Consider the following 17,116-nt stretch of genomic DNA (forward strand, 5'->3'; position numbering starts at 1 on the left):
GGAGCTGAGGAAATGCTTCACCGATGCTATGTAGAATCAAACACATTGAGATACAAGTACATGGCCAATATTCAACAAAGAGTCCTGTGGTATCTTATAGACTAACAGACGTACTGGAGCATAAGCTTTTGTGGGTTTATACCCATTTCATCAAATGCATAGCCACTAGTCGTAAATTCAACTACAAAAATGATACACACATACAGACAGCATAATCATTACCAGCAAATTACAACCTTTTCATAGACACCTGACTCGACCTTCTTTGTATAAGTTTTGGTGCTGCTATATGACATTGGTTGCAACAATGATCTATACGGTCACAGTTAATGTCAATAACGTCACAACCCTTCAGTAGCGATCTCAGCTTAAGGCGATCTTTGGGGTCTCGGTATGCCGGGTCTGATGAGGTAAGGAAGTAAGTGGGCTTTACATGTTGGCTAGCCCTCTGTGGAGCTGCTTCCCAACCCCAGGGTTATACCCATGGACATAATCCACCCCCCTCTTGGACTTTCCTTGTGATCCCCACTCCCAGCACTGGAACCTTCCGCTCCCCCTTTCCTAGAGGGTTGTGATCTGTGCTGTCTGGGCTAACAGGTGTGTCTTTTCACAGCTGCTTTCTGTGTCTTCCCAACCCAGGGAATTATCTCCTCCCCTCTGTCAGTTGGGTCATTAGCATTTCCACAGACACCACAGACCTGCATCCTGTCTTAAAGAGACAGAGTTAGTTTTCACAACCACCTCAGGAGCCCTGAGAAGTCGGGAGCTGGATTGTGGTACCCTCCGTCACCCCGTCTCTATCCCCGAGAGGTCAGTTGTGTGACTGCTGCCCTCCGGCAGGTCAGTTACACAGTTCCCTCTCGAAGCCTGAGCCACAGGTTGGGTGCCTGGGAGCACAAATGCCGAATCTTCAATTCTGTCCTGGGCATCCTCCCCCATGTGATCAGTGAGGAGACATTTCTGTACCCCCCACTATTACTCCCCCAGTTTCCCTCACTGGGCCCCCCTCTAGGACACATACCCCTATGCTCTCTAGAGTGGGATCTCTCCCCTCGTCAGCCGGGAAGGGCTCACAGCTAACAGCCTGGACAGTTGTCTCCGTGGCAGGCTGCACACACCCCTCCCTTCCCGAGGTGCTGTTGCCTCCCGCTGCAGTGTTAAAGGAACCCACACCCACCTCCTCAGTGGTTTCTATGAGCCTATCACCCTTCTCTGGCTACCCTCCCGAGCACATCTCCCTTTGCTCCCTAGCATTGGGTCTGTACCTTGTTTAGTAGCACCATGGTCCCTTCTGGCCTTAAAGTCTGTGACTCTGGAACAAGTTGTGCATTTTACCCTGCTTGCTGTGCCACTGTGCAGGACTTCCCTAAGGTACAGCCTGGAAGTGGGGTGCTGCTGAGCCCTCTGGCACACCAGTCTGAGTCCCATCTCACACGGTGAGGACCCTCCAGGTCCTGCACTCCTACAAACATTCATAGACAGGGACACCCCTGGCTGAGTCACAGGAATGCTTTCACGAACCACTCATGAACCAACAATAGAGAGGTTCCACCCAATTCCCCCCAGCTCCCCAGCCTAGGACCCCAGAGCTGCACCGTTTTACCCCGGTCAGAAGCCTGACCAGAGTAATTTTATTACCCAGCCCATCCCTCCTTCACTGTGGAGAGGACAACGCACCAGCCCCTGTTCCTGAGCAGATTCCCCTTTACAGTTCAAACAACACACTGTGTTAGGTAAAAAATATAAATCAGATTTATTAAGTACAGAGAGAGAGATTTTAAGTGATTAGAACTAATAAGCATACAGATCAAAGTAGATTATGTTCTTATGTACATGACATAGTTCCTACAAGATTTGTGGGAACTATATGACAGTGGTGAATATGGGGGTGTAAGAGTGTTGCTTTGGGGTACAGCATGTCAGAGCAATATATCTATCAAACTAGAGCTCTCTAAGATCGAATTTTGTGTTTTTATATAAGGCATTCATCCATGTCCTGAAAAAGACTACATTCTGGTCTGTACCAAAGGAGAAAACCAAACTGAGGTACAGAGCAAAGGAATATGAAAGAGTGTTTTCCCCACTACCCAACACACACGCAATATGTGACCCCCTGAAAATGTCCCTCTCACTTTCCTTGTTCAGTGAGTGTCACTGCACTTTCTGTTTGTCAGACCTCAGCGTCACACACATTATTGGATCAACAGACCTTTTGCCACAGTAACTGGGGAGCTGTTCGTCCCATCAGGTATATCATCATTTTCATGAGAAACCCCAAAGGAACATAGTCTCCTTACAAACTGAACGCTGCCCGGACTGATCTTTGGGAAGGTGTTTAAGCGGGTCAGGTTATATATTCGTGCAGCGGCTGGTCTGTTGTGCCACCAAAGCTTTTGGCACCCAGGTGATCACAGGCCATATCGTGGAATTCCTTGGCATGCTCACTTCAGAACTCGCTGCTCTTTCACTCTAGCAATGTGTTCCCAACAAGAAAGCTGCCAAAACTGACACAGTGCTGATGGGGGCAGTTGTGGGTTGACTATATCCTCACTCCTGATCTTGTGCTGATGATTTTGATATGGAGAAGCTGCTGGAGACCATGAGCATTGAAAACATCGGCCCAGAGTTCCTCAGCCTTCCTCAGTCCCCCACATTTTGCTTCCCTCCACTGGAGCTCGGGGACCCATTGTTCTATAGAGCTGAAGCTTTGTAGCAGCCTGCGGCCATGACATCCCCCCAAGGGCTGCACTGTATGAACGGAGCACCCACATCTTTCAAGCAGCCTCCAGCCCTGTCTATGTAGCTACCAACTGCCCAGCAATCCCTCTAGACAGGTTAATACTGAGCTGGTTGCTTTGCAGTTGCAGGCTGCTTGATGGTAATGGCCAGGGACTTAGTTTTACCTGGATTAATAACCAGACTAATGCACCCGGCTTCTTGCCCAGCCAGATCAGCGCTCAGCGGCAGCGGTTCACAGTGCTACACCTGCACTTGCCACTGAAGTGGATGGAATTACAGACCCTTGAGTGTTTGTAACTGGCAGCCAGAGTGGGATGAACACTAGAAGTGGCAGAGAGAGGGAGGCGTGTGTGTGTGGGGGGAGTTAGAAAGGAAAGGAGAGAAAAGGAACCAAAATGGATGGAGAGAGTGAGAGATAGAGATGGGACGATATCCAGTAGAACAGGGACTCCCTGCCTTTTCCATTCTGGGAAGCACTTTCCAAGGGAGAGACAAATCCTCTCCCTGACCCCAAATCCTCTCCCTGACCCTAAACCGGCACTGCCTGGTTCAGGAAATGTTTCCTTCAGGGATTCTGGCTGGATCAGTCTGGGAATTGAAGCACCCTGGGAAACACTGAGGGCAGAGGAGAGTGGGCCACATTATGGTGAAGAGAAGATCTTGTGGATACCTCCCTGCAGGTTTGGGATCGTCCAGCTCCACTCCCGGTCCACTCCCAGTCCCCTAGCATCCGTGCACCAGCTCCAGGTTTTCTGTCACAGCCCCACTCAAGCTCCCGCACCCGGACACCTGCCAGGCAGCTGTGTTTGGGTCCCACACACTGGACCCAGGTGTTTTTGAGTTGGGGCAGGGTTCAGGCCCTAGTCCAGGGCTGGTTTTCTAGGCCCACTCTCGGGGTGCAGCTTCCATTCTAGCACCTCCCTCTGGGAGCAGAGACCTGCAGGCCAAGCACCAGGGCCCTGAGACTAGTTTTGGCTGGGATCCCCCAGACTCTCCCATTGCTTCAACACACCCTACGAGAGCTCCTCCTTGGGCGCACTCTGTTCCCAGTTTCTCTCTTTCTGGGCATAGGATCATTAAAGCAAACAGCCCCCGGCCTTGCAAAAGGGGTTATAAAACAATTCCTCTACTTTAGAGAGCACAAGAGATACCCAGTTCCCGTTAAACACCACACAGAACAGCTGCCCACCATTCCCTGCTTCAGTGGCCTCACTGCCCTGGAGTGTTCTTTGGAATTTGGTCAGATCTCTCTAAGGTATCCAGGATCCACCTCCTGCAACTCCTGGCTTCTCTCCATCTGGAGTGTTTCTCTCAGCTGCAGCCATAGCGCTGAAACCAAAGAGTCCCGTCTGCCATCCTTGTGCCTCTCTCCTGCCCCAGCTTCTCCTGACTCATCTAGTCTCTGTGTTTTTAAAGGGCTGGACCAACCACTCCTCCCTCTGTTCCCTCTTCTGGGTAGGTTCCATTCCTTCCTCAGCAGAGAAGCTGGAGAAAACTGGTTTTATCTAGAATGCAGTTACTCCTTCCTTCTATCCGGGCGAGAACTTGTTAGGGCTGATAGTCTTAAATGACCAACCTATCTATAGATAGATACCTCTGCCCTAGCCTCCTGCCTCTGAGGACAAGGAGCGTGAGCGAAGAGTACAGTGAAAGCCCAAAAATATGAGAATACAGATCGTTCATACAATCAAACGTGAGTTAATAGGTGTGACAGATGGTCAGAAAGGGTTATGCAACTAGAAGGCTAATTGACCCAAATTCAACCTTTACAGACGTATTAGAGAAGTTTATAAATGGTAGTTAGGGCCATACTCTATAAATAGTAATATAAATGGGAAGTGGAATAGAGCTTTGAAATGCAAACCTGTTTGTTAGAGAATTAGAGGTAATGCTAATTGTATGTGTTTACTTATATCCTGTTACATGTTAACCATGTAAACAGATGGTTCCTGTCTGTTGGTATGTCGGTTGATTCAAAGATCAAAAGAAAATATTAATATTTAAAATTAAACTTGGGGGTGTAATAACTTCATTGTCTGTACTCTCTCTGATGTTTGTAGTAAATAACCTATGAACCGCTTTATGGATAATTATCTTATGCTGATGAATGGAAGAGTTACCTGTGTATACGTAGGAAATAGGTAATTCTACTTCAAAGCAACTATTCTTCATTATAGTAGCCTGCCAGTGGCCTATGAAAGAACACTTGGGTCATGATCCTGTCATCTCAAATCTGCTTAAGCTTCATCAGGGGAAGCTCAAGTCACAAGACTCAGGTCTCCAGTTCCATTCTGGATCACCCTGATACTGGACATTGGACTGTAACCTAAGGATTAATTCTGAAAGAACTCTTTGCAACTCTAAAGCTCACCATCTCTACCATGAAACTGACTTAAGAATTCTATTCATATCGCTATGTATAATGATGTCCAGTTACTGCAGGGCAGAGGGAGACATTGAGTCATTAACCAGGCCTATCTCCTACCCACAGGCAGGCTCCTTGTCAGGCTGAAGCAGCTCCCGTCCCAGCCCGGGAAAAGAGGGAACCCAGCTGTGGGGGCTGGATAGAAAGTGGAGATTGTGACGGGATGTACCCCCAGGGTGAAGCCTGGAAGCTGTTGGAACTGCTGTGCCTCCAAGCCATTCAGCTGGGTTGGCCTCTCCACCTGCTCTGCTGGTGACCCACAGCCAGCCCCTCCAGGACCAGTTATCACCCAACACAACAGCAGGTGGTGCCACACACCCAACTAAGGCACAGGCTGTATCTGCTTTGCAGTCTGGGCTCCTGTCCCCCATTCAAAGTCCTTTGCCTTTCAGAGCTTCTTGCAGGTGTTGGGTTGTGGGGGACTGAAACCAAGTGATGATGTCACTCCCCATCCTTTATAGTTTCTTCCAGCAAGTCGATGTATGTGACATGGGGGGGGGGTGCCCTCTGAGGAGGCTTTCATATCCTGAGTTCCTCTGCTAGTGGTTTCTTCCCTGGATGGGAGGTCAACACAGCAATTAACACTGTCTGGCTACTCCTTTGACATACTTAAAAGGCTGGTTTTGGATGTTTCCAGCCTCGCATCACACTTTAGTAAGTCACACATAGCAGGATTTCATAGCTTCACATACAATGAGAGTGCATACAATCTGAGGGGATATCAGTGTTTAGCAGATTAAGACTTTAAGAATGATACCTCATAGGGCATATTTTGTACAAGACATACCATAATTACATCGCCATGGTAAATATGGGTGCTTTGGGGTGCAGAGTGTCACAGGGATGATCCAGAGAGTGACAGGGGGTGGGAAGGAGAAGAGCGAGTGAGGGGCGGGGCCTTGAGGGGAAGAGGCAGAGCAGGGGCGGAACTTGGGGGAAGAGGCAGGGCAGAGAGGTGGGGCCTCAGGCTTCCAGTTACCAGCAATTAGGAAGGGGGCAACCCTGTGAGTTGTACATAGGCAGATTCGCTAGTTTGTCAGGCTGACACAGCACAGTAAGGTGAGGAAAGGATTTAAGGTCTCCTTGACTGGCTAGTCAGTGATTCAGGGAAGAGGGCCCAGCACCATGTCACCAGACAGCTCTGCATAGAGCTCAGTCTGAGATCCAGAGAACCACGAGAAAACTTTAGGTCCATTTAGGAGTAAAGGGCTGGAGCAGCCTATCCCGGATCTGTTGGTTCCTCGCCCCATAGATGATGGGGTTTAGCATGGGGGGCAGCAGGAGGTACATGTTGGCCATGAGAACGTGGAAATGCAGGGCCACATTCTGCCCAACACGGTGTGTGATGAAGGAGAAGAGAGCTGGGATGTAAGAGGCTAAGATGACACAGAGGTGGGAGCCGCAGGTCCCAAAAGTCTTGAGCCGGGCATCCTTTGTTGGGAGTCTGAAGATGGCCCTGAGGATCTGGGTATAGGACACGGCGATAAAAGACACATCCATACCGATCACCAAGAATGCCACAGAGAGGCCGTAGTAACTACTGACGCTGATGTCGGCACAGGCCAGCTTCACCACAGCTATGTGCTCACAGTACGTGTGGGGAATGATGTTCGTTCTACAATATGGCCAACTCCTCGCCAGGAAGGGATAGGGCAGTATGAGTATGGCGCCGCGCAGCACCAGAGCCAGGCCAATTTTGGCCACCATGGGGTTTGTCAAGGTAGTGGAATGTCTCAGAGGATCGCAGATGGCCACATAGCGATCAAAAGCCATGGCCACAAGGATCCCAGACTCCATCGTAGGGAAGCTGAAACTGAAGTACAGCTGAGTGAGGCATGCAGTGAAATTGATCTCTCTGGAATTGAACCAGAAGATGCTCAGCATTTTGGGTAGGATGGATGTAGACAGGACCAGGTCAGTGATGGCCAGCATGCAGAGGAAATAGTACATGGGTACATGGAGGCTCGGCTCTGTCTTTATGATGAACAGGATGGCGAAGTTTCCCAAGAGGGCTATGGCATAGATTGCACAGAAGGGGATGGAGATCCAGACATGGGCTGCCTCTAGGCCAGGAATGCCCAGCAGGATGAAGGTGGAGGGGTTGGTGAAGTCGGTTGAGTTGGAGTCTGACATGGTGAAGGAGAGAAGGTGTCCAACACTGAGGCAGAACGGTGTCTCCTGCATGTACCGTACGTTCCCCTGACTTCCTGTATGTGTCCAGGATCTAGGGTGATGGTCGCAGGACAAACACCTGGATGGAGAGACAATGTTAATATGAGACACTACATGCACAAGTGGAGGCTGTTCTGACGGATGAAGCAGATTGGTCAGTCTTCACACACTGAAAAATGACATTTTCATTATTCAGATGAATGAATTATGAACAACTGACCCTACTAATGTAATTTCATATTTTATGGTCCTTCCTTCGTCAATAATTGCTACACATCAGAGTGTGGGAATCCTTAATAGGTGTCAGAAGGAAACACGAGAGAATATTGGTTATCCCTCTTTGTTCCTTAGGTCTTGTCTACAGTGCCACATTTTTTCGCCAAAAAGCAGCATTTGGTGAAGAAATAGTGGAGGTGTAAACACTACAAAGCCACTTTTGACGACAGAACTCTTCGGGTTCAGTGATGTAATAAAGGCACTTTGACGAGACTTGTAAGGCTTTTTATGGAAAAGTTTTGTCTCCAAAGTGCCAGTGTAGATCCTGTGATTGATTTCATCAGTGTAATTGACCTCTGGAAGACATCCCACAATGCCCATCCTAACCACTCTGGTCAGGACTTTCAACTCTTCTGCCCTGCATCCAGGTAAATATTTTCCACTCCTCCCCCTTTAAAGGCCCAGGAATTTTGAAATTCCCCTTCCTGTTTGCTCGGGCGTGGAGTGTTCACATCACATCTTCCCAGGTGGCCATGGCAGCTCCATGCAGCAAATGGTCTCCCGCTTGGACCAGTGTGGAACTGCTCAGTATTTGGGGAGAGGAGGCTGAGGAGTCCCAGCTGTGCTCCAGCTGTAGGAATTTCAATACTTATGGGCAGATTTCTTGCAGCTTGTGGGAAAAGGGCTATGATTGGGACATGCTGCAGTGCAGAGGAAAATGAAGGAGCTGAGGCATGAGTACCAGAAGGCCAGGGAGGCAAATGGTCAACATCTACAGTAGAACCAGTAGAGTTACAAACACCAGAGTTCCGAACTGACTGATCAACCACACATCTCATTCGAAAGCAGAAGTAGGCAATCAGGCAGCAGCAGAGCCCCCCACCCCTTGCAAAGGAAAAAACAAGAAAGTTCTGCGTTAAACATAAAGTATTAAAAAAATAAAGGGAAAGTTTTTAAAAAAAGATTTGACAAGATTAAGAAACAATGGAAAAGCTGATATGGGATTAGTTAAAAAAAGTCTAGGAGTATAATTAATGCCAGTCAACAGCATGGTTTATGGAAAACACGTCTTGTCATATAAATCCAATTTCATACTTTCATGAGAGTACACATTTGGTTGATCTAGGGAACCAAGCAGATGCAACAGACTTAGATTTTTCTGAGGCATTTGATTTAGCAGGGGAAAACATTCAGTTAAAAAAAATGAACACTATACAGTATCAGTAGAGCACATGTTAAGTGGACTAAAAGCTGGCTATCTGACAGATCTCAGAAAGCTGTAGTCAATGGGCCATTGTTAGCGAATGGGGGTGTTTCTAGTGGGGTTCTGAAGGGATCAGTTCTAGGCCAGATGATATTCAATTTTTTCATCAGTGATCTGGAAGCAAATAGAAAATCATTGCAAGTAAAATTTGCGGACGTCACAAACCTTGGCAGAGTCGTTACCATTAGTCGGCCTGGGCAGGCATAACGGTTGATCTGGAGCATTTGTTGAGCTGGGCCCATGCAAACAAAATGTTTTAATACAGTCAAATGGAAAGTGGTCCTGTCAGAACAGGCAATGCAGGCCCGACCCCCAGACTAGGGCTCTGTATTATGGAACGCAGGGACCCTAAAAAGGGTTTCGGGGTCATTGTGGACAACCAACTCATCATAAGCGCCCAGTGTGATGCGGTGGCCAAAATTGCTAATGCTCCTTGGATGCATAATCAGGGGAGTGGTGAGTTGGAGCAGGGAAGGATTTTATCTTTGAACATGATGTTGATAAAACCAACTGTGTAAGTTCTGGGGTCCACATTTCAAAAAGGATGTTGAAAAACTGGAGAGGGTGCAGAAATTGGAGAAGGTGCAGGAAAAAAACCATAAAAATGATTGGAGAAAATGCCTTACAGAGAGAGAGAGAGGTTTAAAGAGCTTCATCTATGTATCTCATCAAAAAGACAATCAAGCACAGACTTCCATGGGCAGAAAACCATGGGTGCTAATGGGCTCTGTAATCTAGCTTAGAAAGGCAGAGGAAGACCGAATGGCTGGAAGCTGAAGCCAGAAAATTCTGATTAGAAATAAGGGCCAGATGATTAACAATCAAGGTGATTAACTGTTGGGACAAACTACAAAGGGAAGTGGTGGATTCTCCAACTCCCCATGTCTTCAGATCCAGACTGGATGCTTTTGTGGAAGATCTACTTGAGGGCTTGTCTACACTTAAAACATTACAGCAGCGCTGCAAAGCACTTACATGTAGACACTATTCACAGCGATGGCAGAGGTTGTCCCGATAGTGTAGGTAATTCACCTCCCTGAGAGGTGGTAGCGAGGTCGATAGAAGAATTGTTCTGGTGACCTCATGCTGTTTACATTGGGGTTAGGTAGATATAGCGACAGCTGTCAGGGGTGTGGATTATTTCGCTGTTGCAAAAAAAAACAAATGTAATTTTGGGTTGCATTAACAGAGGCATAGCGTGCAAGTCATGGTACTCAGCACTCTCTCTACTCGGCACTGGTTAGGTCTCAGTTGGAGTGCTGTGTGCAATTTTGGTCACCTCTGTCTAGAAAGGATGTAGAGAAACTGGAAAGGATCCAGTGTTGAGCGACAAAGATGATCCAAGGGATGGAATGCAAACCATAGGAGCAAAGGCTGAAGGAACTGGGTATATTTAGTTTGGAAAAGAGGAGAATAAGGATGGACATGATAGTGGATCTGAAGTATTTGAAAGGCTGCCATAAAAAAGATGGAGAAAATTTGTTCTGATACTCATACTCATTACAGATTTAGATTAAATTGCAGAAAAAACTCCCTAACTGTAAGAACAGTAGGACAATGGAACAGGTGCCTTGGCAGGTTGTGGAAGCGCCTTCACTGGAGGTTTTCCAAAGGAGGCTGGAGTCATCTGTCCTGGATAGTTTAGACACAACAAACCCTGCATCTTGGCAGGGGTTAGACTAGCTGACCCTTGCAGGTCCCTTCTCACCCTGTGGCTCTATGATTCTACAATGTCAAATCCTAGTGTAGACCAGGTCTTTGTTAAACACAAGTTTTGGAGCTTAATACAGGGGTAACCCTAACCCTAAATTTAATGGCTTGTGTTATACAGAAGGTCAGCCAGGATGATCTAATTGTTCCTTCTGATCTTAAACCCTATGAATCTATCGATAAAGAAAGTAGATCAGACATTTATATTTACTCTGGCTCATAAAACACGGACAAGGAAACATTCAGTTACATTGAAAGTCTGAACATATAACACTGAGAAAAGAAAATTGTTTACATTATCCATATGTGGCCAGTGGAACTCCTTGCCGCATTATTGGAGCAAAGAGCATAGCTGAATGGGATTCACAAGTGGATTGGCCATTGCAGGTGATGCTGGTGGCACCATGGTTAGTTAAGGCTGTCTGACACCTTCAATTAGGAGACCTCATTTTCAGTTGGTTATAAGTCTACCAAACTTTAACCATTTGGACTGTTGTTGGAGAGCTTATCCCTTCACCCTCCCTTTCCCTGGCCCTTCTCACGTGAACAGAGAGCAACAGTACCCGAAGTCTGAAGGTGCAAACAATTCAATGTTTATTGGGGTGAACTTCCAGCAAGCATGATTCCAGTTTCCTTCCTTAGTGTCCCCCTTCCCTGTGCCACTGAAATGCAGCCACCTCGGAGCTGGAGGCCATCAGCCAGGGGCAGCACAAAATGGGACATTTTGGCCAGTGCTATTGGAGGAAACACATCCCCTGTGGCAAGGGCCCCGGCATGTTTAATGGCATTGCATAGACGAAAGGACCACAGACCTATTCTCCATCCCATCACGCCCTCCTTACACTGGGTTTGTCGAACAGGTGAGCTCCTCAGCAAGAGATGGTGTCAGGGTTCCTTTCCCACTCTGAACTCCGGGGTACAGATGTGGGGACCCACACGAAAGACCCCCTAAGCTTATTTTTATCAGCTTAGGTTAAAAACTTCCCCAAGGCACAAATTCCTTTCTAGCCTTAGTATCGCTGCCACCATCAAGTGAATTAAACAAACATTCAGGGAGGGCCACTTGGAGCCCTACCTTCCCCAAATATCCCCCCAAACCCCTACACCCCCTTTCCTGGGGAGATTTGAGAATAATATCCTCACCAATTGGTACAGGTGAACACAGACCCAAGCCTGTGTTCTGGATCTTAAGAACAATGAAAAATCAATCAGTTTCTTAAAAGAAGAATTTTAATTAATTTTAAATAATTTTAATTAAAAGGTAAAAGAATCACCTCTGTAAAATCAGGATGATAAGCACTTTACAGAATAACAAAAGACTCAAGAACACAGAGGATTTCCCCTCTAGGCAAAACCTTAAATTTACCAAAACAGGGAAAATTCACAAGCTAAAAAAAAGGTAATCTAATGCATTTCTTTTCTGCTATTACTTACTACTTCTGCAAGACTAGATGCTTAGTTCAGATATATTTTCCCCTGCCCTGTTTCCTGGCTGGCTCTGAGAGACACAGACAGAAAAACTTCTCCCCCTATTGGTCCTTTTGGTCAGGTGCCACCCCGGTAATCTGAGTTTCTTAACCCTTTACAGGCAAAAGAGGAATTAACCTTTTACAGGGTAAAGAGGGATTTTATACTGCCCTTAGCTGTATGTTTATGACAGATGGGTACCTGTGAATTCTGAGACAGACGTGTCTTCCCTGGGAATCCCCCACAGGCAGCCGTTTCCCACCCCTCTCTCACCCCAGCATCTGCAGCAGCATCCCACACCGAAAGCCAACACAGTGGGGTGCACCGTTTATAATATAGCTGTGAGCAATCCCAGGGGGGTTTGCTCAGCCTCTAGGGGAGAAGCAGCATCTGAATAGAAACAGGCTGGAGACTGGAGATACTCTAGCCAATGTCTCTCTTTCCTTGTCTGCTCTTGTGTGCTATTTATCCAGCTTTAGAAGTAAACAGTCATTAAGGAACAAAGAATCCTGTGGCACCTTATAGACTAACAGACGTTCTGCAGCATGAGCTTTCGTGGGTGAATACCCACTTCTTCAGATGCAAGGGGTCATTAAGGGACTTTCCCAAAGGGAGATGAGAACCCTCGGGCTCTCTGCTGAGTCAGAGAGGAATTGGCTGCTCTGTGTATCTGTGTATTTTTAAAAAGTAGTTGATTAGTAAGAAAACTAGGCATAATAGTCTGATACCCTGTTAAGGCCTAGTATAAAGGGTAGATAGTAGACAGAGAGATCTGGAGAAAGGTGACTGAGGGGAGACACGAACACTTTCTGCAGGCACATGGGGCTATCGCTAAGGGATCAGAGATCAGTAATTCTCATCAGTAACTATCATCATACTGTGCAGCAGGTTTCATTGAAGGATCTTCAAAACACCTAACAAAGGAAAGTCACTATGAACATATCGTCATTATACTGATAGGTAAACTGAGGCAAAGGGAGACGTGACTTGGTGAAGGTAACACAGAGAATGACAGACAGAACCCAGGAGCCCTAACATCCCTGCTGTAACCACGGTCTCTCCGTTAGTAACTGAGGGCATAACAAGAAAGAAATGGATTCATGGGGTAGCAGGGCTTGTTCCTTAGGTGGATGTGACAGACTTGCTCAGGATGCAACCTAGAACGGGGGTACCGCTGAGCCCTCTAGCACACCAACCTGGGCTCCCTCTCACACTGTGAGGCTGTGACAAGCTACAATCCTTTCCAGGTTTTGCACTTCCACAGCCAGACACAGCCTGGGACTGAAATTTCCAACACTGGGTGTCTGCATCCGGCTGAATTGTTTTTTGAAAGTTTCAGGCATCACAGTTCAGCCAAATTCTCGAATGAAGCTGTCTGTTACAGCTCCATTTTGTTCTCAGAGCTGTCCCCTTACTCCATTTTGTTCTTGTTTTCCTCCTGTGGCCGCCCCTCCCTGGCTGTTAAGTTGTTTACCAGGGCCTCTGCCCTTCTCAAAGGGAGGGCCCCTTAAGTTGTTTAACCAGAGCCATTGCCCTTCTCAAAGGGATGGCCACTTGTGCTAAGTGGGACCACTGCCCTGTTCAAAGGGTTAGTCCTGTTATCACCTTGCTAAAACCTGGGCTTGGTGTAGGGTGGGCACTGTCCAGAGCTGCAAGACCTATTGTGTTTTTAAGATCCTGGGCATGAGTCATACCTCTGGGCTCAGGGCTAGTCCAGACATGTCTTGGTGGCTGCCTGCAGTTTTTTTTCTCTGCCTTCTCTCCTCCCTGTAAGAGGGGGAGCCAATCAGAGTTACTGGCGGGAAGCTGCCACGGTTTGCCTTTAAAAACAGACATTTTTTGAACAGACTTCAGAAAGGTTCTTGCATTGCTGCCTGGTCTGATCAACCAGGGGTTCTGGGGGTCCTTTCTCTGCTCTCGTTTTATTTTTGAGCGTATCCCTGTTTTGAAACACCCCCCACCCCACGAAGAATGAATTGCTGCCTGAGAGATCTCCTGATTATCAAGACTGTAGCGAGCCTTCTGATGTTCTTGCTGCTTCTGCCTCTGCTGCTGGCTTGGGGGATGGTAAGAATCCCTCTGTGAAACTTTCTATACTTTTATTTTATTATTTTAGCTGCTGGCTCTGTCTCCCCAGCACACAGACTCAAGCTAAACCTTGGTCTGTGTCTTAAAACCTCTCTTAAACTCCCCCTGTCTTGGCTGCTGGCTTTCTTTCCCCAGCAGGCAGACCCAAGCTGCATCTGTAATCTGTTTCTAGTTCTGCAGTGCCTTTGCTGCTAGAAATAAGCTTGCTTGCAGCCACCCCACTGCTGCAGTCACCCCCCCCTCTTTGGAGCTGTGTCCTGGACACACACCAGTCAGCCCTCTGAAACTACCCTTAGCATAAGGTGCACCCATTCAGTTAAGTTTAGCATTATACTTTGTAAGTTAGGCTTAGAGAATTGTTCCATTGTGTTGTGTTACTTGCTAATTTGTGTAGTCTTGGTTAAGTTAGATCATAGATAAGATTTTGCTGTGTTCTGTATAATTGTAATTAAGTCTGTCTTCCCACTGCAAACATCCGCCCCCCCAGCTTCTCTGTGTCCTTCTACCTTGTTACACTCTCTCTCTGCTGCTTAAGCTTGCAGCCTGTTTGTTCTGTCTCACGGAGTTTAAATCTCTAGCATAAAACCCCATTGGTTACTTTTTTCCTCTCTGATACCCCTCACATTCTACATTTACACCACTGTGACACATTTTTACCTAAAATTGTTTGTTATTTAACACATTTTATTCATAACTGTTAGTTGGTTATATGCTGCTGTGACACACCTTTTTACATAGAAATCGCTAGCTACCTGTTACATTTATACCTCAGTGTTAACTGATTACCCACTGTATTGTATCCTACTGTGTTGTACCCCACTATTGAAACCCCCTTACTGTTCACCAAAAAGAAACCCCTCCCCAATTGTCTACCTTAACAAACCCCATACCTTTCACTATTGAATTTTCCCTGTTTTTGTATTTTCTTAATAAAGTTTATTTTGCACCCTACCCGTGTGGTAATTGCTCCCCAAGATCCCATATACCTGCAGGCAGGGACAGAAGCCAGGAGAAAAGACGTCTTGCCCATGTTGAAAAATTCATATAATTATTCCAGTGAGGAGCCCTAGCACCTCCATGCTTTCTATCAGAAATTCAGGGGAGAACCCCCCCACCCGTTAATAGCCAGAGCCCTGAAATGCAAGGGGAGGAGGTGAGAGTCCCTGTGCATTAACTCACACACAGCTTACTCAGTTCTTCCTCCAAGGGGAGCAAAGAGGGACATTTTGGCCAGTGATATTGGAGCAAACTCATCCTCTTTGGCAAGGGCCCTGGCATGTTAATGGCTGTGCAGAAAGGACTACAGACCTATTCTTCATCCCATCACGCCCACATTGCACTGGGTTTGTCGAGCAGGTGAGCTCCTAAGCAAGAGCTGGGTACCTGTGAATTCTGAGACGGACGTGTCTTCCCTGGGAATCCCTCGCAGGCAGCCGTTTCCCACACCTCTTTCACCCCAGCATCTGCAGCAGCATCCCACGCCGAGAGCTGACACAGGGGTGTGCACCGTTTATAATATAGCTGTGAGCAATCCCAGCGGGGCTCGCTCAGCCTCTAGGGGAGAAGCTGCAACTGAATGGAAACTGGCTGGAGACCGGAGACACTCTAGCCAATGTCTCTCTTTCCTTGTCTGCACTTCTGTGCTATTTATCCAGCTTCAAAAGTAAACAGTAATTAAGGGACTTTCCCAAAGGGAGATGAGAACCCTTGGGCTCTCCGCTGAGTCAGAGAGGAATTGGCTGCTCTGTGTATTTGTGTATTTTTTAAAAGTAGTTGCTTAGCAAGAAAACTAAGGATAATGCCCAGCTCTCCATAGGGTCTGATACCCTGTAAAGGCCCAGCATTAAAGGGTAGTTAGTAGCCCGAGAGATCTGGAGAAAGGTGACTGAGGGGAGACACGAACACTTTCTGCAGGCGCATGGGGAGATCAGTAATTCTCATCAGTGTAGCTGATTAATTCTCATACTGTGTAGCAACTTTCATTGAAGGATCTTCAAAACATCTAGCAAAGGAAAGTGACTATGAAAATATACCCATTATACTGATAGGTAAAATGAGGCAAAGGAAGATGTGACTCGGTGAAGGTCACACAGAGAATGACAGACAGAACTGAGGAGTCCTGATTTCCCTGCCGTAACCAAGGTCTCTCCGTTAGTAACTGAGGGCATGAAAAGAAGGAAATGGATTCATGGTATAGCAGGGCTTGTTCCTTAGGTGGATGTGACAGACATGCTCAGGATGCAACCTGGAATGGGGATACCACTGAGCCCTCTGGCAAACCAACCTGGGCTCCCTCTCATACTGTGAGGCTGTGACAAGCTGCAGTCCTCTCCAGGTTTTGCACTTCCACAGCCAGACACAGCCAGGGACGCACCCAGCTGCAGTTACATGAATGCTTTCACTAGGGACTTATGCACCAACAATAAAGAGGCTCCAGGCAATTCCCCCCCACCCCAGCTCCCCAGCCTAGGACCCCAGAGCTGCACTGTCTTACCCTAGTCAGAAGCTTGGTGAGTGTAAATTTTTACCTAGTCCGCCCCTCCCTCAGTGTGTAGAGGACAATGGACCAGCTCCTGTCTCTGGGCAGGTTACCCTTTTGCATTTGAAAGAACACACTGTATTAGGTAAAAAACATAAAACCAATTTATTAGCTACAGAAGGACAGATTTTAAGTGATTATAAGTAATAAGTGTACATATAAAAGTAGATTACCTAAGAAATAAAGCAAAATGACAATCTGAGTTCTAGAAACTAGACAGGGTTTGAACCATACAGTGTGTCACCCTGATGGTACGAACAGTCCAACTGCCTTCCATACACAGGCTAGAAATCTCTTCAGTCTGGGACCAAATCACCAGTATGGTCCTTGTTCCTAAGGTTTTTCCAGGTGTTGAGTTGTGGAGGGGAGTGAGGCCAAGTGATTTTGTTACTTCCACCTTTTATGGCTTCTTCCATGTGGAGGGAACTTCATTTTTCTAAGCAAAAGCCCCCAGAGCAGTTAGTGGAAAAGTACAGGCACAAATAGAATCCAGTGT

General features: G+C 47.0%; 1 protein-coding gene across 1 annotated transcript; it reads right to left on the reverse strand.

Moving 5' to 3' along the window:
• Nucleotides 1-6,349: 6,349 nt before the first annotated feature.
• On the reverse strand, nt 6,350-7,297 carry LOC120397660 (olfactory receptor 52E2-like). The gene has a single exon (XM_039523904.1). It carries the CDS (start codon nt 7,295-7,297, stop codon nt 6,350-6,352), a length of 948 nt encoding a protein of 315 aa, XP_039379838.1.
• Between the last annotated feature and the right edge of the window lie 9,819 nt (nt 7,298-17,116).

The sequence above is a fragment of the Mauremys reevesii genome, linkage group 1 (genome assembly GCF_016161935.1).
Source record: "Mauremys reevesii isolate NIE-2019 linkage group 1, ASM1616193v1, whole genome shotgun sequence".
Classification (NCBI taxonomy): domain Eukaryota; kingdom Metazoa; phylum Chordata; order Testudines; family Geoemydidae; genus Mauremys; species Mauremys reevesii.

Bases quoted from the DNA above. Each gene is read 5' to 3' on its own strand.
- LOC120397660 (XM_039523904.1), bottom strand. From the start codon at position 7,297: ATGTCAGACTCCAACTCAACCGACTTCACCAACCCCTCCACCTTCATC.